At 39.8% G+C, this 26,305-nt stretch overlaps 1 protein-coding gene across 4 annotated transcripts in view; it reads left to right on the top strand.

The window, feature by feature from the left end:
- Positions 1-26,305, top strand: part of DIP2C (disco interacting protein 2 homolog C) — a 322,911-nt gene that overhangs the window by 240,122 nt on the left and 56,484 nt on the right. For all 4 annotated transcript variants that reach the window (XM_065050486.1, XM_065050483.1, XM_065050485.1 and 1 more), the window contains 14 exons: positions 193-316; positions 899-1,008; positions 2,361-2,463; positions 2,817-2,881; positions 4,586-4,679; positions 4,793-4,912; positions 5,713-5,827; positions 10,062-10,201; positions 11,789-11,925; positions 14,102-14,310; positions 15,115-15,229; positions 19,664-19,865; positions 22,044-22,153; positions 22,917-22,997. In XM_065050486.1, coding sequence (XP_064906558.1) covers positions 193-316; positions 899-1,008; positions 2,361-2,463; positions 2,817-2,881; positions 4,586-4,679; positions 4,793-4,912; positions 5,713-5,827; positions 10,062-10,201; positions 11,789-11,925; positions 14,102-14,310; positions 15,115-15,229; positions 19,664-19,865; positions 22,044-22,153; positions 22,917-22,997 — 1,725 coding nt within the window. The remainder of the gene's footprint in view (positions 1-192; positions 317-898; positions 1,009-2,360; positions 2,464-2,816; positions 2,882-4,585; positions 4,680-4,792; positions 4,913-5,712; positions 5,828-10,061; positions 10,202-11,788; positions 11,926-14,101; positions 14,311-15,114; positions 15,230-19,663; positions 19,866-22,043; positions 22,154-22,916; positions 22,998-26,305) is intronic.

Raw genomic sequence — 26,305 nt, 5'->3', positions numbered from 1 at the left:
TGCAGACAAGAGGATGTCTGGGTTGTGGAATTCCTTTGTCAATGTGCAAATGAATTTTGCTAATCAGTCAAGATGTGTAAAGGAAAGAGACTGTTTTCCTCTCAAGATAATGTGCCAAAGGACGATAACGTTTTCAGCCTGCAACCACTTCTAATCAATTCTGTGTATTGCTTTTATTTTGATATTTCTTAGGATGCAGGAAGTCAACAAATAGGCTTTTTGCTTGGAAGCTGTGGAGTGACTGTGGCCTTGACTAGTGACGCATGCCATAAAGGACTGCCCAAAAGCCCCACAGGAGAGATACCACAGTTTAAAGGTAAGCCGACCCTTGCTTGCCGTGGATAACGTGGGTCATTTACTGCAATTACAGTCATTGCTCTTGTTTGGTTTCGGTGGGTGAGGATGAGGCCGGTGATGAAGCACTTTTCAGAGGAGCAGCCGCAGCTGCGGGGACGCGCTTGCCCTGCTGTGTGTCACTGCCTGGTCCTCAGGGCTGCCCAGCAGCACCAGTGCTGCTGAGATCCTCTGTGCCCACAGGCGAGATCAAACCAACAGGCTTAGGACTGGAGTAGATGAGAAGCATTCGTACGATTCAGTGCTGTAGCTTAGTGGTGGGGACAGTAACCTCTGCCAGGAGAGTGGTCATAAACCGTTTGGGTCAATAACAGCTTCAGCTGCCCAGCCGTTTCTTCAGGGATTGCCTGAGAAGGCCAGGAGAGCTGTGTTTAAAAAGCAGTTATGGAAAATCTTGTTTCCCATGCTGTGCTGGCATTTAAAAGAAGCAATGTTTAGTAAATGGTGACAGAGGAATTTGGGAAGAGAACTCTGGCAGGGAGGAGTTTTATCTTGTCTTAGCCAGCAGAAACTCAACAAAAGCTGACTTTTCTGTGTACCTCAGGCTGGCCAAAGCTGCTGTGGTTTGTCACAGAGTCTAAACACCTCTCCAAGCCGCCTCGTGACTGGTTCCCACACATCAAGGACGCAAACAATGACACAGCTTACATAGAGGTGAGTTAGTGAAGATGCATTTTCTCCTCAAATGATTGTATGTGACACTTCTGGATTAGGTAAACATTGTTATTCATTAACTAGTCACAGAAGCGAAGACTGTCCTGGTTTAGCCTGTTAATAAGTACTATTTTCTAATAAATTATAGTGGATATTGATTTCAGAAAAGTTAATGAACTGTTAAATTGCATTTTGGGGGTTTCTGTTGTTAATGTTTTTATGTCTTCTATGTGGCTGCCACAATATTATATTAAACTTGCCTTGACCAATCTCAGTCTCATTCACAATGTGGGTTTGTCCAGTAGCTTTGCGATGGATAGATGGCAAGTTTCACAGTGAAGCTTCAGTTCTCATATCACAACCTTCAGACCCTTTGAAAGAGAAGGAATTTCTTGTTCAAATTCTTGCCTGTCACTTACTGCTTTGTGAGTCGTGCTCCCCCCAAAAAGACCAGCATCAGGAAGGGAATACTAGCAATGCTGTTAAGTTTAATTTTTCTCATTTATTATTTTCTGTTATTTTTTCCCACTTCTGCTTAGACTTGAATGCCTTGAATTCAGTGACTTTAGTGTTGAATTTAAATGATTATTCAAAGACAATAAGTTCAAGTGAACAGAGCAAAGGTATTTCCTATCTTCATGCACTCAGACACGGGACTACAGAAGCAGAGATACCCCTATTTTCAATCTTGCTGATTATCTTCATCATGGAGGAAGATAAATGCTTAATTTAATTGCCACTGGTAGTTTTCAAACGCTTGAATAAAGTTGCAAAAATTACTGCAATCATCAGAATTGATCTCCAACCTCCTCTTTATGCTGCTTTCTCATGATTTGTTCATGTTCTTCTGATCAAAGAGCTTGTGTATTTCAGAGTGTATATCTATAGATTATTATAACAGCTCCCAGCAAGGATTCTGCACTCAGCTCTTATCCCATTCCTTGTAAGACACAGAAGGGAGAAGCTCAGGTTTATGGGTTGGCCTATAAAATCTAACGTGAACACGGAGCAGACTGAACTAGGTTATTCTCTGCTAAATCTAGCCAGTCCTCTAGTCATTAACGTGATCAGAATTGTTAGAATTATTTTTCATAATGCTTGTATTCAAACAGCAGACGGATTTCTGATAACAAGCCTGGGAAGCTTCAGCCACAAAGAGAAAGCCTATCTGAAAAAATGTGTCTTTTAACAGAAAAATGCCTCCCAAACTCCTCAATACTGCTGCCTTCTTAAAATAGAGTCATTAGATACGTCCATCATTCACCTCCATAGCAAACACTTGAAACGTAGCTATTAAATAATGGAAATAGGGCAAGTATTTCATGTTGACATTCCCTGCTTATTTCTTTTAGTACAAAACCTGTAAAGATGGAAGCGTGCTCGGGGTGACTGTGACGAGGATCGCACTGCTGACGCACTGCCAAGCTCTGACCCAGGCGTGTGGATACACAGAAGGTATGGAGTACACTGCCCTTGCTTCAGCCTTAAAAATCACCTGTGAACTCTAATTTGTTTCTCATCAGGATCCTGTCTTATCTTTTCCATAGATCTGTGTCAAAGGCTTCTAGATTAAAACACCTGTTTTTTTTTTCATTGGTTTTAGAAAATATGCGCACGTTTACAATAACTTCACGAGACATACAAATAATGTCATAGCCAATACAAATCCTGCAGTGGAGACTTACTGTGAAAGTTAAGCTTTGAGATCATCAGTCATGTTATACTGAAGCTTCCTTCTTTTGAGTGGGTTTGCCTTGGGTCAGTGCCATGTTCTAAAAAATAAACTCTGTTCTGTTTTTGTTGGACAGCTGAAACAATCGTGAATGTATTAGATTTCAAGAAGGATGTTGGTTTATGGCATGGGATTCTTACAGTAAGTATGTTTTTTCTGATTTTGTGTGAGTGTTTGAAAATAAACTAACCTTATATGCTTATTACTGCCACAAACTGGGATGTCCTACAGTTTCTTTTAATACATATTTTTTTGCTTTGAAAGCAAAAATATGTGACTTAAACCCATGATCTTCTGCTAGTGCGCTTACCCATAATGAATACAGTAGAGACACCAATGTATTTTTACACATCATGTCAAGTACTCTGGCCCCATTCTTACTGTGTTACTCTGATCTTACTTATGTGTGATTTTGAGATCAGACTTTACAGCAGAAACAAATAAAATGAATACTTGCCTGTCTAAAGATATGATCCAATGGCATAGCTATATTCCCACTGACTAGCTTCTCTATCAAAACTCCCACCAACAGATGGTTTTGCTTACACTAAAACATTTCTGATACTTGAAATTGCGTAAATTGTCTACTTGCTGTTTGAATGTCTTCCTCATGTCTTGACATGAGAGGCAGCTAACATGTTTTTAAGGATTTCTTCTAAAGGTGTTGCTGCAGTCAGTGACTGACAAAATACTTGCCATTCACTGGTCATTTTAAGAACAGATACCAGGTTTTGAGGGGTTGCTGTCTGGGCATCCCAGGATGTACAGGCCCTCTCATTTTAAAAAAGCATCTTTATGACTGAATTTGAAAGCCATAATCGAATGGAGCTTTTCTATGCCTTCCTTTGCTATTAATCTTTCTATGATCTTCAGTGTTTACATGACATGCCTGTAAGTGCTTTTGCTGTACCTACACTTGTGCCAGACTGAAAAGAAAGCTATCTTTTCTAGTTCTACAAGTGTTTAGATGACTAATCTAGAGAGACACTTTGCCTTTCTTAAGCCTAGGTTTTCCATAACATATACTGTATTTAACCTGAGCTGCTGTGAGTGGAGATGCATTGTCCTCAAGATGTTTCTGGATGGTAACAGAAGTAATGCAGGAGCTCGTTCACAGCCTGTCTGATGAATAGTAACACTGAGAAATCACGAAAGCAGTTGCCTCAGACTGGGAGTGTGGGTTTGGATCTGTCATGGGTTTCACTCAGCTGCTTTTTCTAAACTTCCTGCAACTTTTCATGACCTTGTTGAAAATACTGGAATTAGCCTACCTGGAGAAGGACGAAAAGCTCCTTCATTTATTTTCTGTTAAAATAAATCGATCTCTGCTTAATCTGTGAATCCAATTTCTCTGTCTATTGTCTTTTAAATAATTTGTGCCCTACTACCATTAGTAGTTTTTCAGTCTTCACAGACATGGATTTCTTTAGAGAGATATGGTGCCGTTACTTGTCGTTTTCGGTAAAGGGTCTTCATGTATACTGAAGTTCAGAAAACTTAGGGATTATATTAACCTACATAGCAAACATGCAGACATGGTTCATCCAATATTTTTTTATATTTTTCTATTTCAAGTGAATCATTTAGAGTATAAGTAGAAATAAAATAGGTTTCATTTTTTTCAGTACTGCTCAAAATTATGATCTGGTTAGTCTAAATCCTTAATCCTTAATTAAAGCATTAGTCTGTTTCATCTTACTGTAGATAGCTAGATAGGAAAAGATAAATACCAGCACTAACAATAAAAAAGCGTAGATTGATTTGCATAGATGTCCTTGCCCGTAACGCACTGTAAATAATTACCACGATTGCTGTATAAAACCCATTTATCTTATTTGATTTCAGAGTGTCATGAACATGATGCATGTTATAAGTATTCCATACTCCTTAATGAAAGTGAATCCACTGTCATGGATACAAAAAGTCTGTCAGTACAAAGGTAAGGACCAAGAATAGAAATATGCTTGATAGTCAAAGTCAAAAGCACAAATTGGTAATACCGCTGTGTAGCTTTGATATGGTGTATTAGTAATCTTCCCATTCTAATTGCAGCAAAAGTTGCCTGTGTAAAATCCAGAGACATGCACTGGGCATTGGTGGCACATCGAGATCAGAGGGACATCAACCTCTCCTCCCTGCGGATGCTGATAGTGGCTGATGGTGCAAACCCATGTAAGGCCTGTGGGGAATAAGGAGCGTTTTCTGTCTTGCATTTAAAGTTTCAATCTTCAGTCATCTTAGCTAAAATATTTACAAAGTGTAGGGTTTGTTTACTGCAAACTGTATGATATTTATAGAAACTGTAATTAATTTTGGATTTCTTTACATATATTTTTCTTCAGCTAATCCTGAAGCAAACTTGATATTCCATATAACGTAAGTTTCAGTAAATCCAGTTTAGTTTAACATGACAGTGTTAAAGACTGAAGTAAATAACCTTAAGCTATAGAAAGGATCAGAACATTTCTTCTGAATTATGGCGCTCAGATGCAGAAGTAACTTAGAATTTTAGTGTAATACACTAGTCTAGAGAACCACATCTGGATCACTTTGTGACAATGGCATCAACTGTTTCCCTGTATTGTTTAAGACACCAAGGTATAGGTGTTTTCTTTGTTTGTAGTAGTTTTTCTTTGAGCTTCTGAACTAAATCTTTAATTAATCTCATCCTAAAAAAAGAAAACTGTAATGAAATTCATACTGTAAATCTGGCAGTAATGGCATTTCTACTTAAGCATAGTGAGAGGACTTAATGCTCAAAAATCAGTCTTTATTCTCTGTACGCATAGACAACTGTAAATACACATAGAATGTTGTAGCAGCTATGACTTCTTTCTGGGTAGACATGGATCCATTTTATATTTTTTCTTCTGAAAAGCATATATATTTGATACTAAGTTTGCAGTTTGAATAGCATCGCTTCAGAAACCAATTGGTTTTCTCCTCTGATTTTTTTTTTTCCTTTACCTCAGGGTCTATTTCTTCCTGTGATGCATTTCTCAACGTCTTCCAAAGTAAAGGTCTGAGACAGGAGGTCATTTGTCCCTGCGCTAGTTCTCCGGAAGCTCTCACTGTGGCCATTCGAAGGTACGGTGTCACACCAAATGTATGTGGCCGTTTGAAAAGAGATGAAAAATGTATTCCAAATATGAACCTGCATACTTAACTGCTGAATGACATTTTTAGTAATAATTTTGTTTATGTCCGAAGAAGACAAAAAGAATTTGTGGAGTATTAGTTTAACTTCAGAGTGCTTTGTAGTATAGTTCCCATTTCTACCATTTTATCTGATTTTAAATGAAATAGCCAATTTTGTAAAAAGAAGTGGGAAAATGCCATCGTAAGCATAAAATTAATTAAAGTGTGGGGATTTAAGTAGAATTGCTATCAAGGAAAATCATGCTTTAAAGTAGTCTGTTTAAAGAGAATTATGACATTCTGCAGGTTGTTTTTGCCTGACTGACGCTTTTTAACCATTCTTAGACTCTCAGTAATCATCTGGAAATTCCCTTTGAGTCTGGAGGGTTTGTGCCTAGAAATAAAATTGATAAATTGTCGTAAAAGTGGTAAGCCTTATGTACACAAATGTCAGTATGCAGCAGTCACCTGTCATTAGTGTTACAGCACTCAGTAAATGGCATAACTGTTGTCTGGTTTGGCGGAGTTCTCCAAAAACTGTGCCTTGAACAGTAGGTGCTTTGTTTTTAAATTCTGATTTTTACAGCAGTTTATAATTGTTTCACATGTTAAAACACGCAGTATAAAAGTGTAAAGCACTGTAATAGCATTAAATAAAATACTTCCTGCTACAGAGTTTAAAATACACTGTCCAAGTGAAATTTAATTAGGTTTTCATTTAGCGTTCTAATGAAACATCACAGGAAGAAGGGCCTGAGGCCAAGAGCGTGGTTGACTTTCAGCCACCTCATTATTAGCTTGAAGCAGCCGAAAGTTCTCCAGGAGGGATGTGTCCTGTCCAGGTTAGTGGTCTTTCTGTGAACTCCAGGATCTCAGAGAGCCCTTCATTCAGCTCCACCAGCCTGTTCTCAGCTTGGTACCAAGGACTACATTGGTTTTCCCTTGCGATGGGTTTCCCTGCCACAGGCTGTGCAGACCCTCACTCCCTTGGAATGAGCTCTTGCTTGTTGGTGCAGAGAGGAGGTGGGTGGGCAGGGGATGTTGCCTGTGCTGAGCATGGGTTAAGAGGAGAGGGTTTTCATTTCCTACACTACCCCTGGAAAATCTGCCCCAGGTCACAGGTTATGGAGCGGGAAAACTCGCTGTATCTCAATATGCCATATCACAGTATGTTTGGGATTGGAAGAGACCTCAAAAGATCATCTAGTCCAATCCCCCTGCTGGAGCAGGAATGCCTAGGTGAGGTCACACAGGAACATGTCCAGGTGGGTTTTGAATGTCTCCAGAGAAGGAGACTCCACAACCTCCCTGGGCAGCCTGTTCCAGGCTCTGGCACCCTCACTGAGAAGAAGTTTTTTGTCAAATTTAGGTGGAACCTCTTGTGTTCCAGCTTGATTCCATTACCCCTTGTCCCATCATTGTTTGCCACCGAGAAGAGCCTGGCTCCATCCTCGTGGCACTCACCCTTTATATATTTATAAGCATTAATGAGATCACCCCTCTGTCTCCTCCAAACTAAAGAGACCCAGCTCCCTCAGCCTTTCTTCATAAGGGAGAATGGTGTGCTGATGTGCCCTTTCTAGACTTAAAGTCTACGCTAGTAACCATCTGAATCACTAGAGGTTCACTTTCAAATTCCCTAGCACTGAAAGCTTACATAAAAAAAATATATTAGCACATAAAATAGTGGATAATTAAAAAAAAAAAAAAAAAGGCATTTTTATCTTCAGTGCCTCACTGTGTAATTATAGAGCAGTTCTTACTACAGTGAATGTTACTGAACATGTATCTCTTTTTTTGAAGTCTGTTTAATGGTAGGATAATATCAGCTGAACTTGGAAGCTTTAGTATTTTTCACTTTATTCAAGCCATCTCCACTGACAGTAAAGTCATTATTGTACAAGTTCCAAAGAGTTACAGCTGAAGTATGCATTAAAATGACTCCCTGCAGAGCACAGATCCAGATTGCTCCCTGTTAATGCTCCGGCTTTCAAAATCTATGGTGTATTTTTACTGATCTTCCTGCAAGGATGAGTAACAAAACCAGTTCTCAGTTGAAATACCCTGATAGTTTAGGAAAAGGCAGTCAGTAGCAGACTAAAAGGTACGTTAGCCTTGGAGCTGAATCATAAAGCCTAATATTTAAAGGAATGTGTCATGCAAATAATTCTTTATGATATTTCCCTTTCGTTTACTGCATATTAGTCTGAACCCACTTGCTTAAGGGAGTGCAAAAGTTTAAGAACAGGTCTTTACTCATTTAAATGACTGGCAAAAAATAGAGGTGAAATAGATTATGCCTGTGAATGGCAGTAGTAACTGTTCTCAAAATACTCTACAGCTACTCAGTATGAACAAATCAGCTTTGGAGTAGAGGCACATTCATTGTCCTTCTTTGATTGTTAAGGAAACTAAAGGGGTAGGTTTGTCTGCTGGTTTAAGCTAAATTTACTTAGTATATGAGGTAAGTGGAATTATGCCTTTGTTTAGTTGCTCCTACCTTAATCAAAGGATTTATCTCTGTCTAGCAAACAGTTTTACAGAATTTCAAATCCAGTATTAGAAATATTGAATGTGTAAAGAAAATTAAAAATGTGATGTTGTAGAATTATAGAATCATTTTGGTTGGAAGAGACCCTTAAGATCATCGAGTCCAACCATAACCTAACTCTGGCATTAAACTTTTCTTCTCATGAGACTTTTCTTCTCATGAGCAGTAAAATGTGTGTTTTGGGGAGCAAGGGTGAGAAGAAATTGATCAATAATCTCGCTAAAAGTTCCCTTTACATGATGGGAATGTTATTTATCACAGCTGCTTGTTTACTAGCACCATTTGTTATGCTCTAATGCGTTTTCAAGCGTGCCCACATCCTTCTTTGTTGACACCGTCACTTGAGAAATATGCTTTGTAAAACCTATTAATTGAAATTTATAGTGCAGATCACTGCAAGTCTTACGTGAATATACTTGGCCAAGGCCCATCTAGTACTTCAAGCACAGTAGAGGAGAAATGTCATATAGAAGGACATTAGCTGATAAAAAATGGTTATGTTAAAATGGACTATTTAGGAAAAATGCACGATCTTGAACTAAATGTTGGCTCTTTTATCCATCTTGAAAATAGCTGGAGTCTGGCTATCTATCTACATGGGTGCATTATCCACACTCAAATCAGCATCACGTTACCTTCCAGTTTCACGTTTTAAAATGCAGGACAGTGTAAGAATCTTCCCTGACATGAAAAGCCCTGACATATTCCCTTGACTTAGTAACTTGCATACGTCAACATGTGTTTGCTCAAGGCTTACTCTACATACATACAGTTGTACTGATACAGCAGGTGGTTTTATATTGGAACAAGTTGACAGACAGTGTGCGCTGATGCCATGGAATTGTACGGCGTGTTAGTGGTGAATCTGAGCAAACAGGCATCACAAAGAGGCCACATCCGCAACACTTTGACCATGAAGGTGTAATTTGTTTTAATTTTCATGGTGTAAATTAGAATAGGAAGAGTTCAATTATATGCACTAGAACAGAGATGGTGAAGTCCTTGCAGCTTCCACAGATGTTTTGCAGTGGGTGTGTTACAATCTAATTTCTTCTGCTTACTAATTTTAAATGCTTAAATATTGGGAGTGGGTAGTCATATCTATGATTTAAACACAGCGTACTTGTACGCTAATCTTGGGTTTGATACCAGTGTGCTAGAGTTGGGCATTTAGTCTGACAGGTGAGTTCATTCTCCTAGGTCACCCCAAAGTAGGGAACGCGGTTTATCAAGTAATTTACTGATCAGTTCCAAATATCTAGAGTGCAGTTTCCCTCCACATCATCTGCACTGCCTTTCGGTATTTTTAAAACAACGCAAAAGGCCTTTACTTGGGTAATCAAACAACCTTTATGAACCTATCTGAAAATTAAATACAAGTTGTTTTGGGTAAACGTTACGTGTTACTTTCATCTCGGCAGCCCCATATATGTGGGTGGCTACTGAATGAGAGAGTTGACAGGCAAAATTACTCAGAAATTACGGCAAAACAGGATTCTGTCAGCTCTAGTAGGGGGAAAAAGAAGGTGAAATATTAAACTCTCAAACAGAGGAGTATTTGCAATAGTAGTCTGTTAAGAATTGGCTTACGACTGCCTGCTGGTTCACTGATGTTCCAACCCATGGTTGCAGGCCAACAGATGACAGCAACCAGCCTCCGGGCAGAGGAGTTCTGTCCATGCATGGTCTCACTTACGGAGTGATTCGAGTGGACTCTGAAGAAAAGCTTTCTGTTCTGACTGTCCAGGATGTTGGCTTAGTGATGCCAGGAGGTAAGGAACTTCCTTTGAAACATACTGTGATTCATCCGTTTAAGTAATTAGCTGTAGAAAGTCATAAGTGGGCATACTTTGCAAGCTTTGGGATTAGAATATATTGTACTTGAAAACATTTTAGTCCAAAAGCATTACCTTGTAAACCTTGATGGTTTGGAAATCCCAAGATTTCCTCTCTCCATTTCCCTCAGTGTCTGTCTTTACTCGTGTTAGCGGTGTGCTTTAAACAACCAGTCACCGCATCAGAACATCCATTCCTTAACTCTGAGATACTGGTACAGAAAATAAGGAGGTTGGATTCTGATGTTTGGAAGCTGTAAATATCCATAAACCTGACCCAGATGAGACTCTGTAGTGAAATTTTTCATAACCTGTGCTAAGGATCAACAAAATTGCTCTCTGAAGGCTTGAAGAATGTTTTTCCAAAGATCTTGTGCTATCGCCCCATTATGAGAAAGAGGAGGTATGACTGAACAGTTCATGTTGATAAATTCAAAGTATATATTCTAAAGATGAAGATAAGATTTTTCATAAGAGAGCTAGATTTTAAATGAGATGTTATAGAAACTAGAAAAGGAGAAAACTGTAGTTTTTCATAAGAGAATGTCTGTTATGCACCAAAGGAATACAACATACTGATGCATCTTATACAACTTCAGTTGAACCACTTGAAATAAAGGAAGATAAGATGGGTTGTTGTCTAATAGTTTTCATTTCAGATATTATTGTAGATCTTGCACTTCAAACTACATTCTGATTGTTTTAATAAAAGTGCACACTCCTGTTTATTCTCAGAGTGGCAGAAAGGTCATTCAAGATTCTTTACAATTGTACTTAAGAGTCATACTGATTCATTTCTTGTCTCCCTTGTTCATCATATCCTCTTTCCACATGCAAAATCTACACATGCTGGACTCCAGCTCCAGGGATTGCAGCTGAAGCGGCATACCTGATTCTTATTCACACGGCTGACACAGGAAATAGTGTTTCTTCCTCAGACCAGTGCTTTCTAATCCCTCCCATTTGGCTCCTGCCGTCTCTGCAGTCCTGTAAGACCGGGGAGAGTCTGAGCTCTGATAAATTCATAGTAAAACCATCATACTAGGCTGCTAGAATATCTTCATCTTTGGTATGGTGTTACTTGCTACTTTGGGAGAGGTGGATTTCCTGGTTGCCTGCCTCCCTGGCAGTAAAATTATCGAGAACTCCATTAGGGTATTTCATTTTACACTGACTGGAGCAAATCTACTCTTCAGTATGCAAAACTGGGAACACAATCACATTTCACAGCAATATTACAGAACAACTGAAATTTTAGAGAGCAAGGCAAATTAGGTTTTGTTATCAGTGTAAAGACTGAGTTTGCATAAAGATCTTTGCATTCTTTGAATAAATAGTATTTATAATATAAATAACATTTATAATGTTGAACAGCTTAATGTTTGAGAACACAAATGTTAGACGTTGGTCTACATATAATTTATTTGTTTATGTCAACTCCACTGTGATGTCTTTCCCACAGCATTTATGTTATTCTGTAGCTCATTTTATAACATTTTTTAAAGTACTTTTCTCTCCTTCCAGCTATAATGTGTTCAGTGAAGCCAGATGGGATTCCTCAGCTCTGTAAAACAGATGAAATAGGGGAACTTTGTGTGTGTGCTATTGCAACGGGTACATCATATTATGGACTCTCGGGCATGACCAAAAATACTTTTGAGGTAAGCTGACCAAAAAATGCTCTATAAAATCCTTCCTTGTTAACTTTTTCTACTTTGAGATAAGATTTGACATAAAATATTGATAGTAATAATATCAGAATAGTAATAATAATCAATGCATGTGGCTTGGGACCTGTACTCTAGCCAGATAATCTGCACTGAAACCCATTTCATTAAGTGCAATAGCAGATCTTTATGTGGGTTTAGTTTTGGCTCTGAAGAGCTTTTACTTTAATTTTGAAAGAAGATACCAGGGGCTGAAATAATCCAAAGGAAAGCAGGAAGAAAGACAGAGTTCAAAAGGTAATACTAAACAAGTCTACGAGCTAACTATGTGCACAATTTGATGGTTGCAAACAGTAGGGAGGCTGCTGGGTATCTTTAAAAAGCAGTTTCCAACGTTTCCACAACTCAGCCAGTATTAAAGGCTTGCATTTATACAGAATCCTGACAGATGTGCTCTTCAAGAGGTATCTGAATACCGAAGATACCTTTTCCTAATTAGTCCCCACCTGCTTTTGTTTGAATTGCCTCAGGCAAACACCTTTTTGCTTTGTGGAATCTGTTTTCCAGTAGGTTTCAGCCCCAGTGCAAACTTCTGTATTGATAGCTCTGTTGTACCTGCTCACTTGTTGTCATTAACTTCTGCTGAAGCCAGTATAACAGGCTCAACAAATCAGAAAAATACTAAACAAATGATCTGAGATTTTTATTAGGTTTTGATCCTTTTTGCTTTGAATATTTGAGAAGATAGTTAAGAAAAATACATCTACATTTCCCTTAATAAATGCTCTGGTATTACCATTTCTAATAGACCAAACATGACTAATATCTCCTGCAAAATGCAGATCTGAGTGTTTTAAATGCTATACATTAAATGGAGACTAGTGGATATGATTCTCCATCCTGTTATTGAAGCCAGGAATCCTACTATGCTGTTCTGATCTGAAATTTGTTGATAGCTGATTACTGTGGTACAGGTACAATAGGCAATAGCCAGTGTGAATGATAATCCAAGATTTGATGTATTTCAGGGTAGAAAGGTACTTATATTCATTTTGTAGCACTTGCTGTAATTGTAAAATCATTCTTAATTCATAACTGGTTCTGCAGTTTAACAGCACATTTAGACAGATTTAGACTTATTTCTAACGGTAAGCAAATAAATTGCCATTGAGTGAGCAGGACCATTTATTTTTAAAGTTAAGCATGTTCTTAGGAGCCCTCTCCAAGTGGGTCTCTTTTCTGTTTTACTGTGTAATTAATGTTGCACGTATTAGAGAGTCAAAGAGTTTTGTGTTCCTGAAATAAATTATGGCTGAGGATATAAGAGCATTAAATCTGTTCAGTAAGAGTCACCCATGGGCATCTGACAGCAGAATTTGACCTTTCTTTTTGGATGAGCTTTAAAGGACACTGTACAGCCATGGTCTTCCACTTGCCATTGTCTTAAATAACTTGCCTTTAGACTATTGTAGTTTAACGAAGCGGTGGCAGGGAAATGTTGTGTCACAACGCAGCTCGAAGTGGCTCACGTGCCAGTGGAAATCTCTCCTGTGGAAGTCACGTGCGTGTCTGGTGTTCAGACATTTAGAAAGGCTCTGTATAGGGCTGTATTTTCACTTTTAGATGTGCTACAAAAGGCATCATCACTGGTAGTGTGAGGAGTTAATTGACCTTAGATAAAAATGTGGTCAGCTGCAAGAGTCATTAATGTACAGTACCTTAAAATACTTCACTTCTAGCCCACTTATTTTTCTGTACTGTTCTGCAAATGAGCATGAGGTACTGTAATGTTTATGATTTAATCTCAGGTAACCTGTGCCTAGCACCTCAGGTCAGCCACACTCTGCACAGCATTTCTTTTTTCATTCAATAGCGTTTATGTTGATTTTTATTTTTTTAAGGTCATAAATGATTTACAGAGCCATGGTTAGGGAAAATGTGGATGGTAAACAAAGTGGGATTGAACGTGCTGGAATTCAGGTAACGAAAATTATACACACCAGCCTAGAAGTTTCCTGACACTCCCTTTATGGCCAGTGAAGAGTAAAGAGCATCACCAGTGACCTATTTACTTCATTCCAGAAGAGCCATCTGAGAACACACGCCTGAGATATTTTGCAGCATGATCTCTGTGTATAGAATTGAAAATTTCTGTTTCTCTGTCTTACAGGTATTTCCTATGACCAGTTCTGGTGGGCCTATCACTGAATATCCTTTTATAAGGACTGGACTGCTAGGCTTTATAGGACCAGGTGGACTTGTCTTTGTTATTGGCAAAATGGATGGTTTGATGGTGGTCAGTGGAAGAAGACATAATGCTGACGACATCGTAGCAACAGCACTGGCCGTGGAACCAATGAAATTTGTCTACAGGGGAAGGTTTGATCCTTTCTTTTCTGATGTTATGTAGAAATCCTTATATGGCTTAGACCAGGTGTAGGTGACCCCATATGCTTTTGGAAGGTGGTACCTAATGTGCATCATTTCTGTTCATATCGCTAGAACCAGGAGACAACAGAAGGAAGCGTAACGCAGTGCTGAGGCAGACTTTAGATACCAAGTTCTGAAACTATAATTATTAAAATTTCCAGTTGAACAGCTGGTTAATTATGAAGGGGTTGACTCAACAGGATCCTTTCTGTCTGAGTTTAACATTTTCAGTATGCCTAACACTGAAGTTCTTGAAGATGACAGCAGTTCCTTGTGTGGTCTTCACAATGTGCTGCAACTGAGCAGGAGACCTCTAAAGCTTCTGAAAGGCCTAATGCCGTAACATGTGCTCACACTTGATCCCATGGCAGACCTCTCACAAAATGATGTTGCAATTACTTTCTTCTGAGATGGAGCCAAAGAACATGCTTATGCTGGTTGTTATACAGCACCACAACAACCTTCGTGTGACCCAAATTTAGTGCTTTTCTTATCCCAGGAATGTTCACTTCACCAACCCTGCTGTGACATTACACCTGTTATTTACATGATTCTAGAACAAAGGTCCCTATTTCTTCTCCAGAGGTTATCCAAAATGTTCGTGTTGCTTTTTCCCCATAAATAAAATACGAATTGGTGCACCAGTTGTCTGAGTAATAGATAACAAAACCATAGTTATGGAGAATTAACTCAGAAGACAGGTTTTTCCCTCTGTCCTGGCTTTAAATACTCTTCTCTCCTTCTCTCCTATAGAATAGCAGTGTTTTCAGTGAGCGTGCTGCACGATGAAAGGATAGTTATTGTTGCTGAGCAAAGGCCAGATTCCACAGAGGAAGACAGTTTTCAATGGATGAGTAGAGTTCTCCAGGTAATTTTCTTTATGTATGTTTGGAAGCTATTTTGTTCTGCTGTATATTCTTTTTATTGATCTCTCAGGCCCCCAAGGTAACTGGCATTTGTCTTTGAGTAATTGTAAGTCCACCGTCAGTTGCATTTGCACCTAATGAGCACAAAATTAGATTCTTCTGAGTGACAGTTCCTATCTGGGCCACACATACCCAGAGAATGATTGTTTTTCTAATCAAAATACTATAAGAAAATAAGGTTGAATTGAAGTAAGTAATAGCAAGGAGAGAGTAGAGTACAGTTGGTAAGGATATAGTCATTCATTACTTCAGAAGGGTCATGAATGAATGTATTACACAACCGTACTGTCAAAAGCTACCAAAGCCTCTTACTAGACAGTTATTGGCACTGATATGGAGTTGACCTCATCAAAAGTAGATATACATGCTGAACTAGATATCCAGATTTTTTTTTAATCAGTGGAATAGAATTATGTGTTTCTAGTGCACCGTGTTGTTAGCTGAAATAAACTGAATGAAACACAGTCTAAAAATGCCAATTCGTCTCCACTGAAATGAAGGGTGACTGATTATCTCAGATCTGGGTATCTAAGTGAAGTGATCTGCACAGAGGACACCTGTTGCAAGGAATCCCGTTCCGGCTGTCTGGTGGCTTGTGCAGGACATGTACCACTGTGAGGTAACCCACCTTAGTGATGGTGTTCAACAGTCTGACCAGAAGACAGAAGCTACAGAATACTAAAAATTCTGATCTTTTCCTTATATCTAGCAGTCCAAGTTAAGGCAAAATCATTACCATACTCAAGATTTTTTCAACTCTGATGTCTATACACAAAAAATGAGATATTTTAGATAGCGGTCATCTTCCATCTCCTCTGTCTCCATGGTTAAGCCAATTCTCGCTCAAAAGCAACAGGTTTAATGGAGATGTAGTCAAATTAAGTCTGTCTGTTGCTACCTTGTGAAATGTTCTCAGCTTTGTCTACAGCTGGTCACCTGTCATTTCCACGTTCCTACCTTCCATTCTGTCCTTCCTCAAGGACTCTTCTCAGGTAAATATAGTGCAAACATCTTTTTTTGCTTTACCCAAGAGCCAAAGAAGATCCCGCACAATTCAGAGAAGATGTTTTTGTTCATTACTGCTCTGTACTGAATAAGAAAAGGAATCTGTCTACTGTATCCTTGAAGAACTGAACAAATAAGCTTTCATCCATCTCAAGACAGGTTTATTCTCTCTATTTATTTAAAAAATAGCTACATTTCATGCAGCTAGAGGCATCTTATGTTCACAGTAGATCTAAATTATTACCAAGAAAAGCTAGAACCTCTAGCTTGTGCATCACACAGAAAGCCTTTGAAGCACCTAGTAGCACCTGGAGCAACTATTGTAGAAGGAAAGGCTTTTGGATTGTCTATGCTTTGGTAATTTTTATGAAGTAGCAAGCTCCTAAAGAAAAGATTGGAACTCTGGACTGGCACTTCTGTTCTGTCAGCTAAGGATTTTTGTGACTTTTAGAGAAATCATGTCTTACACCATCGTAGCTGATAGAATTCAGTACTGCACACTGTGGGAGTCCTGAGTAAAGTGACTCCTGCCAAAAGTCAGTCCTGTTACTCTGAGTATGATCGAGTCACAGCAGTGTCTGAGAATGGTAGGCCATATATCAAAGGGCACATATGTGTGGCTGCTTTCATCACCCGTGTGTGCAGTCTGCAGCTCTGTCATGCATCACCATGTGAACAAGAAGTTTCTGCTTCTGCTTCAGCTGAGAGCGGAGCTGGAGGACAGAAGCCAGGAACATGTGGGGTGATTTGTACCTCCTTCCCAATCAAGTTTTAATGACAGATGTCAGGAAGCAGTAACCAGTTTTATGTGAATGATCTGCTAGTGATGAGCAGCGTAATGAAATCACACTGGTGTCATGACTCTCAGTGACATCCATGATAACAAACTCTACTGAACTGATACTCATTTCTGGTGCTATTTGCGAGACTCATCTGGCACCCTGCATGTGCCGCCCTGGGCCAGCCCTGCCCTACCCTGCCTGCTTCTGCTGTGCCTTGTTGTGTCTCTGCATCTCTTCCCTAGAGCTGAGCTGCACTGCTTACAGAACTTCTTTCCAGTGGGTTCTGTCTCTCCCTGGCCCTTCCTGCTCCTCAGCAGGGGGCTGGAGGACGGCAGAGCTGCTGAACCTACGGGGCTATGTTGGATTACATCTGTGGGTTTTAGCAGAGCTTGGGAGAGAGTGCTCAGGTTGGCTATAGAGTCTCTTGAGAGTAGTGGAGGAGGAGGAGATTTTAGTGACAGTGTGAGTGACAGGACACCAGCAGTTCGGTCAAGTGGATCCTAGATACTCATTTATCTGCTGCAAACTGATCTGACCCTTCACCAGGGCTGTGTTTCCTGTACCTGGCAGGCTGGACGTTGGGTTTACCAGTGCCAGTGCACTGGCAGGACTCAACAGGTCTGGGCAAAGCTAGGAGATCTCCAGCAGAACTGGAGAATTTTGTTGGAATGAGGTGTTTTCTGAGCTTGAACAACCGCAATCAGGAGTGTCTGCAAGTTCTGGTATCCCTAATCCATTTTCTCAATGCAACAGAGGGGTAAAGATTTCAGGTACTCTCTTTACTTCTGGATGGATAGAGTCATTTAGAAAACCAAGCCATCTCATCAAGAGACATAAATGCCAGCAGTATTAAAACAGACTGGTACTCTTCTCTCTCAGAATTTTAGGACTCCATTCATCAGTGCTCATCCTTGTGAAACAAAGTCATTCCCTGCTGCAGAAATGTGCTAAACTCAAAAGTGTGAAAGGTGACAATTCTGAATGAACCATGACATTATATCAGGCGTTGTGCCGCAGAGGCAGCTGTCAAAGGAGACAGTTCGTTGGGTATTACACCCCTCATCCCACTCCAGCAGGGTATTGCTTTCTGTTCACCAACTCTAGGAGCCACACTGGTTTACGTTTGAATAAGAGTGGTTACTTGCCCTTTGATGCTTTTCCTTCAAGCTGGTGTCAGGTGAGGATCCCATGATTTACCACAGCTTTTCAGAACCTACAAATACCATTATGATTAGGAGGTTATGATGGTTTCTGCCAGGAATATGAGACATTATGTGTTGGCTGTCATATATACCTCGCTATTGCTGATCTTTCAGGTGAGGTTTCTGTAGACCAGCAGCAAGGTCTTCCAATATTACCGTGAGATCTACCACTACTAAAACAGCAATCTTTGTGACATGAGTAACTGCTTTATTATTCTTTCTTACCAACTTTTGCAATCAGGTCAATAAAAAAATGAAGCAAACAGAAGCCAAAAGGAAAGCTTTTTTCTCCTTAGGGGCTCTGTAGAAGTGATCACTAATGTATTGGTTTACACCTAGGTACATAACTATAAATGATTATTTGATTCTCAGAATACAGATTGTATCTTCAAGGCAACAAATATGTACATTCATTTTTCACACAGTTAAAAATTAAAATGCAAGTTAAGTAAATTATATTTTTGAACACTGAACTACTCATTAGAGGAGCTGCCTGTAATTTGTTTCTCAGTCTGCATGGGTGTCTGAAGTTGTTTTTCTAACCGACTTGCTGCAATTTTTGTTACCAATATAAGGAAAATTATTACTGCAAATGTGTATGGAACTAAAATCCAAGTGCATGGATATTCATGTTTACCTAAATAAATTACATAGATCCTGTACATTATGGATTTCTTGAAAGTGATGCAGTTTACTCCACTGGTGAGACAATGAATATGGTTACTATAAGATTCAAAGATACTTATTTTTCAGTTTTTCATTCACCAGATTTTTTTTCAAGTGGATAGTTTCATAGCTGTCCCTTATGTTGTTGTCATTTCCCAGTCCTACCTGACAGTCTTTTACACAGTAATCAGGGAGTGAAACAGTTATTATCTTAGAAAAAAAGCTAAAAAATCATAAGCTACAAACATCAGTAGGCATGCAGAGATATATGTGCAACCTTTGAAATTTTTCTTTGCTCTGCAAGATGGACAGGATGTGACAGGAATCCTTTGAACTTTAATTCTGAGAAGTGTGCAGGTTAAAATCAGTTTCACGTGAATTGCCAGCCCATTTTAGTGATAAATCTCCAGGATACATGCGACTAATGTGTGCATAAGGGGGATGCCTAGATGGCATTTCTTAATAGATTTCTGTGTATTATTTATCTCCAGGTTTTTGTTTGCTTTTTTATCTTCCGGGATGCTTGTAATAATGTCAGTGTTACATTTCCATCCACCTGTTCCCACTGAAAAGAACTTCCTTATCACTGACATTGCTGAAGTGTCTTTCCACTGCCAGTTAATTATTAGGGTTGTTTTACACCGTAATTCAGAACAACATGTGCTTATTAGAATAATGAAAAATTAGCCTTTCATTAAAATCGACTTCCTGCTTTATTTAGGCTATTGACAGTATTCATCAAGTGGGAGTCTACTGCTTAGCGCTCGTCCCAGCAAACACGCTTCCCAAGACGCCGCTGGGAGGAATCCACCTGTCAGAAACCAAACAGCTCTTCTTGGAAGGGTCGCTGCATCCTTGTAATGTGCTGATGTGTCCCCACACATGCGTAACAAACCTGCCCAAACCAAGGCAAAAACAACCAGGTAGGACGGCTGAAGGCCAAGGGACCATGACTTGGCCTGGTGTGTTCATGGTACTGTATGGAGCAAAATCAAGTAGCTGTTACTGCAGGTGGGGATCAGCTCGATCAGCTGTTCCTATTAAACACTCCAGGTGTGTTGAGAACATCATGGGTTTGGCAGAAACTAGAAGTACCTTCTCAAAGAGTTCAAGGAAAAATGCTCCAGAAACATAAGTCCAGTGAAGGTGAAAACATTTTTAGCACTCCACAAGGCACTACTGAGATCACAGCTGGAATTTTTTGTAAATTCCTGGTCAATATTGTTTAAAGAAGGACTGAGGCCAAAACAGAGAATAAAATCTTGTCTTATTTGAAGGCTGAGTTTGTAAATTAGGAATAGAATTAGACTAGATGATCTTTTGAGGTCCCTTCAATCCCTAACATTGTGTGTGTGTGTGTGAATAGAGAGGAAGAGAATTGTTAACACTAAATAACAGTTTTGGAACAAGATCAAATACTTAAAATCTGGTCATGAATAAATTAAACCCGAGAATGAGGTTAAAGGTTTTTACCTGAGTAGGGAGGTCCTGAATAATTCTTACAGCAGGTACATTTGAGTGGAAACCCTAACCAGGTTTAAAATGGCTATTTGGAAGGTCTGCCACACTTTATGGAGAATATTGGATGAAGTGGTGCAGCAAGGTACTGATTCGAGAGTCCGAGAAAGCCCTTGTGGGTGGCTGTAGTCCAGTTGCTGGTGACTCGTACCTAATGAACGAGCAAACTTTAGCGAATTTTTGACTTTGAATCCAATTGCAAATTTAAGTACTCAGATTAATTTCAAGGATTTCTGGATCTGTAGCCTCTGGCTTAAGACCTGAATTCAGCTACATTAGACTAAATGTTGGTTACTTTCCGTTTTGGAGACCAGGTTGGGATATGAAGTGGTTTTACCCCCAGGATTTTGAATGTAGGCACTACCCATCATGAATGCAGTGCAAGTTTGCCAAAACTGTCAGCATTTTCTGTTTTAAAATCTTTGGGCAAGCACTTCAGAAATCAAAACCATAATCTCAGTTTGCAGATACGGGGAATGTCAGACGTTAACAGTGACTCTCACTAACTTAACAAAAACGATGAAGCCTTTAACTGCAGCACTCACTTTGGTATTTCCTTGTTGCTGCTTCACAAAGTAATCACTGAATTAGGATCAGCACAGTGTAGATATTACAGATAAAAGAGGTATAGATTGTATGTCACTGTGGTAAAAGCAATGCCAGGAACGCAGAAACCAAACTGATAGCATCACATTCTCCCATTTTGCGTAGCTTTGACATACCCAGAGGATATTGCTTTCATCTTTTTAAAGCAGAGTAGTTTGTAGATGTTGTCTATTGTACATTATCTGGTTACTTACCCATCTCATATTTTGACAACTATACCACATACCATCACTGAGATGAAGCTTCGACAACATAGACTAGAAGTAAAGCCTGGTATCAGTTGGAGCTGATCAGTAATCCATGCTGGAGAAGCAGAAAATGTTAACATGAGCATAAATGGTATCTGTGAGACTGGTGTTTTTCCCTAATGGCAGCAACATAACATCAGTGAAATGCACCTCATGGGAAGGTATCAACCGCAATGTCTTCCTTTCTTCTGAAGTTAAATTAAATTATTTTTCTTCAGTCTCCATCTTGTGCTAAAAGGCTTGCTTATATTTTATCATTTGCACCATCCGCCTTTCTAATCCTTGTCATTTCGTCCTTATGGCGTTACAGAATTACTAATTGCAGCTTAGCACAGGGAACAGAAGAGAGAAATAGGAACATTGTCCCAGAAGCTTTGATACTTAGCATCTGGTTTAGACACTCAAATGGGCATGCCTAAATTAGGAGCTGAATTTTCCAAGGATTCCTCATATCAAGGCAGACAGGATGCACCTCTGGCTGTAGAGAGCCCATGCTAAATGTTCAGAGAGGAGCAATGGTATGTTTAGAGAGGAGAAATCCATGCCTGCATATCTTCCAGTTACTTGTGGTCCATCAGGCAAAGTGTGTGTCAACAGAGAAGTGCTCGAGGTTTGGTGTTGTGGACAGCAGTGAGGAAGAGACCATTTAATGCAAAAGAAATAAAAAGAATTTTTGATGCACAAGCGAGGGATTTTTACTGCACTTAGCACATTTCTGATTTATTCTAGAAATTGGCCCTGCCTCTGTGATGGTGGGGAACTTGGTCTCTGGAAAAAGAATTGCACAGGCCAGTGGTAGAGATCTGGGGCAAATAGAAGATAATGATCAAGCCAGAAAGGTAAGCTAAACTTTTCTGATATGGCTTATATTTTGCTAGTTAGTATCAGGACACTTAGCAGTACATAGATTGTATTATTATTATTGCAGAATTTGTTGATTGCTTTTTTAAATTCACACAAATATTTCAGAACTGTCTTTACAAAGAAATATAAAATAGACATGAGGGGGGATCACTGAATTTCGTTTATATGGATTTTTCTATAAGTGTACATGGGACAACAGAACAAACATGCTGGAAAGTGTTACTGGGACTTCCACCAGAAATCACTCTCTATTGTATCTTTTTTAATAGTTCGAGTGGAGTTCAGGGAATTTTGTTTGCATACATGGTCCTGACCTTATTTGTTGTTATTTTGATCCTGTACAATTGAGTTGAAATTCATGTCTTTTAGGGGCTTATGTGAATAATGAAATTAGTAAGTTCTGTCTGTATAAATATTTATATATTTATAGTAAGAAAAAGAGAGAAAGCTAGAGAATTAAAGTCGTGCTTAAGTTCAGAGATCAGTAAGAATTGCTTTGGAAGTATATGTAGTAATATACTATTCAATTCCAGAGAGGTCTCTGCCACTGTGCAAAAGCACCTTGCTGTAAATATGCCTGATGACAAGAGAATTAGTTCATGTTTACTGCTTCTGGGCATTCATGTAAAATGTAGCATATAAGTAAGAAAAACGGAGCTAAACTAGCAAAAATAGTTATGTGGTTTTTAAAGCCAAATAGTTATTTGGTGTCATGACTGTCACTCTGCTTTATTTTAGTTCCTCTTCCTCTCCGAAGTGTTGCAGTGGAGAGCTCAGACCACTCCTGACCACGTGCTTTACACTCTACTCAACTGCAGGGTAAGAAGCTCAGACCCTTTCTCTGGTATGGAAAACCGCACACTGGTATTCCAGCCGCACCTGCTTGCGCTATGGCTGAACGCGACCTTTCTGTTTCTTTTCCCATTAATACTCAGCTGTTATATTTGATGTTCACTGAGGCAGAGAAGAAAAGAGAATAATCATTGCCAGCTGTCAAAATATAGATTGCTTTTGTATCACGCTTTACACATTTCTCATTTATTTTTCTACCACATCTATGTTGTGGGTGAGCTGGCACTGCAAATCTATTTCAATACTGATCATTCCTGTACCAAAGAGTAGTATTTAATACTGCTCACCATCCTGATTTCCAATTTGAAAAGCACAGGCTTGGCAAAACCAGAGCATTTTCCCTAAATAAAGCAATGATTGTTGGTTTTGAGACTGGACCATCTCGAGGAGATGTGAGAATGGGTAAAGGGTGTAAGAGAGAAGAGGTGTGTCTAGAATCCAACCAGGTCTGCAGAGGACCACTCCTAAATCTCTCTGCACAGGCTACATGAGGTGCCAGCCTGGCACAGCATTTCATTGCTTATCAAAAATTAGTTAATGCATGGCATGTGGTACAGAAATCGGCTTTACTAAGAGTGGGTGTTTGCAGACTCCGTGGCTGATCGTAGCTGGCAAACCAATAATTCCCAAGGCCAGTGTAGAGAATGTGAGTCTTATTTCAAGCCATCCCAGCACAGTCCATCGAGACGTATCTGTCAAAAGCGGGGAATGTGCAGCATGTGAGGGTCTCCAGGAGAGGAGGGGTCTGGGGTGGTGCTGCTGCCCTGGGCCACCTGGAGCAGCTGGTCTTGTCTCAGCCCATGCGGTGCCTACAGCTGGGATGGGTTCTTAAACCTCTGTGAAATGACCACTTGCTGTATTTACAGGATATCCTTCTCCAGCCCATATTACAGTGCTGGTAGATAATAGTGAAGTAATAATGTAGTTGTCTATGGCAAAGTAGAAAACTTGAGAGGCAACCCCATTTATAGAGTCAATATTACACCGTTAAAATAATGCACTGTTCTGTCCTGTAAGTTGGGAGCAAAGATGCTGTGAGAAAGAGACATTGATACGTCCTGTCCCATCTCCTCCACACAGGCTCTTGCTTTTGGGCTTTAAATAAAGCCAGACTGCCCATGCTGGCAGAAAGGTTCAAACAGTGGGAGGGAGGGATATCATGTGGAAAACAAGCATTAACAAAATAACTTGTTGTTCCATAGATGTGAAACATAGTTGTATTTTGAAATTCAGTTGCTCTGCTCTCAGTTTGGAGTTATCTTATTGCATGAAATTTGTCTGAGAGATGTAATGCTTTGTGGAGAGATTTGATGTTTTATGGAAAGGAGTTACAGGTTTGGTGGGCTTTAGCCTGGGCAAGTTTTGTTATCTGTGTTGAATTCTAGTTCTGGTTTGTAATTTTTCCCTTTTTGTCTTCTTTGCACGTTGTCTGTACACTTTGTTCTAAAACGTTCAGGCATCTTGCAGAGTATGACTAATAGAAATCCACTGAGATTAGTGTTTTCCTGTAACCCAAGCTCCTTGAGAATTCGCAATATTTCAAAATTAGCGCAGTACATTGTTTTTAGTGCACGTCATAAAGGATTGCAACACCTTTACATTGCAGGACACCTGGTATAAAAGACCCAAAGGGAATAATTGCCCAGTGCTTGCCAATGATTCTTCTCCAACAAAAGGATTCTTCTTCCCTGCACTTCCTATAAACACTGTCTTTCTGCTGGTTCATGTGCAGCAAGTGATAGAAGTCTTGAACATAAACAAATTTCGCCCAGATTTACATGATTTGCAGCAATTCACTTTCTGTATGAGTAGGGCCTGTGCTTCTGATGTTTGTAGGGATATAAAGGGTACTTCCTGAAAGAAGGAATGAAGGGTTTAAGCAGATTCCAACTGGCAGGTCTGCAGTGACAAGAACACCCAGACCTCAGATCACTTTGGCCATATTTAGGGCTGGACAGACAGAAGCCATCTCTAGTGCAGCATCCATATAGCTGCATGTGTCTTTAGAGGAAGCTTTCCTAGTGAAATGATCTCCGCATTGCTCAGAAGACTTATTAAAACTGCCTGAAGTGCATTTCAGTAAGTGTGGTTGCTGAAGATGGTGAAGAGGAATGCCAAGCTCTGAATTGTCTGTTTTATTTTCAGTAGAGTCTTGCATCTGGGCAAAAACAACCCCAGGTTCCTGTGTTAAGTTGAGGAATGACCTGTTAGAGAACAGCATACGGGAAAGGGACCTGGGGTCCTGGTGGACAACAGGATGACCATGAGCCAGCACTGTGCCCTTGTGGCCAGGAAGGCCAATGATACCTGGGGTGTATTACAAGGGGGGTGGTTAGCAGGTCAGAGAGGTTCTCCTTCCCCTCTACTCCACCCTGGTGAGACCACATCTGGAATATTGTGTCCAGTTCTGGGCCCCTCAGTTCCAGAAGGACAGGGAACTGCTGGAGAGAGTCCAGCGCAGGGCAACAAAGATGATGGAGTGAGTGGAGCATCTCCCGTGTGAGGAAAGGCTGAGGGAGCTGGGGCTCTTTAGCTTGGAGAAGAGGAGACTGAGGGGTGACCTCATTATCATTTATAAATATGTAAAGGGTGAGTGTCACGAGGATGGAGCCAGGCTCTTCTCGGTGACAACCTATGATAGGACAAGGGCTAATGGGTTCAAACTGTAACACGAGGTTCCACTTAAATTTAAGAAGAAACTTCTTCATAGTGAGGGTGACAGAGCCTGGAACAGGCTGCCCAGGGGGATTGTGGAGTCTCCTACTCTGGAGACATTCAAACCGGCTTGGACACCTTCCTGTGTAACCTCATCTGGGTGTTCCTGCTCCAGCGGGGGGATTGGACTGGATGAGCTTTTGAGGTCCCTTCCAATCCCTGACATTCTGTGATTATGTTGTCCTTTTTGTTGACAGTTCATAAAGATAAAAAGTTTTCTCAAACTGCTCTCTCCTCTCTGAAGCTTATGATCAATAAATACTGTGACGTTGTGTGGGATGGTGATGGTGGATAGAAACCCACAGTCAGGCCAAATGCTTATTGCTCCTCACCTTGTTAAAGCAGAGTATAAAGAATATTTCTTTAAAACATTAGACCTTCTTGCTTTCTCTGTTAATAAGGACAATGTCTAATTGCATTGCATTGCATTTTTGATACACTGTGCTTTTGAAGTGTATATTTTTTTTTTCTTACCTTTTTTCCCCCCAGTTTTTTCTGACTCCCTGTTTTTAAGTGAACTTAGTGCTTCCAATAGATGCCAGGTATATCATAGCATCACT

The sequence above is a fragment of the Columba livia genome, chromosome 2, assembly GCF_036013475.1.
Source record: "Columba livia isolate bColLiv1 breed racing homer chromosome 2, bColLiv1.pat.W.v2, whole genome shotgun sequence".
NCBI classification, from domain to species: Eukaryota; Metazoa; Chordata; class Aves; order Columbiformes; family Columbidae; genus Columba; species Columba livia.
Note: the sequence above shows the minus strand (reverse complement) of the source record. Positions and strands in the feature narration are given on the sequence as shown.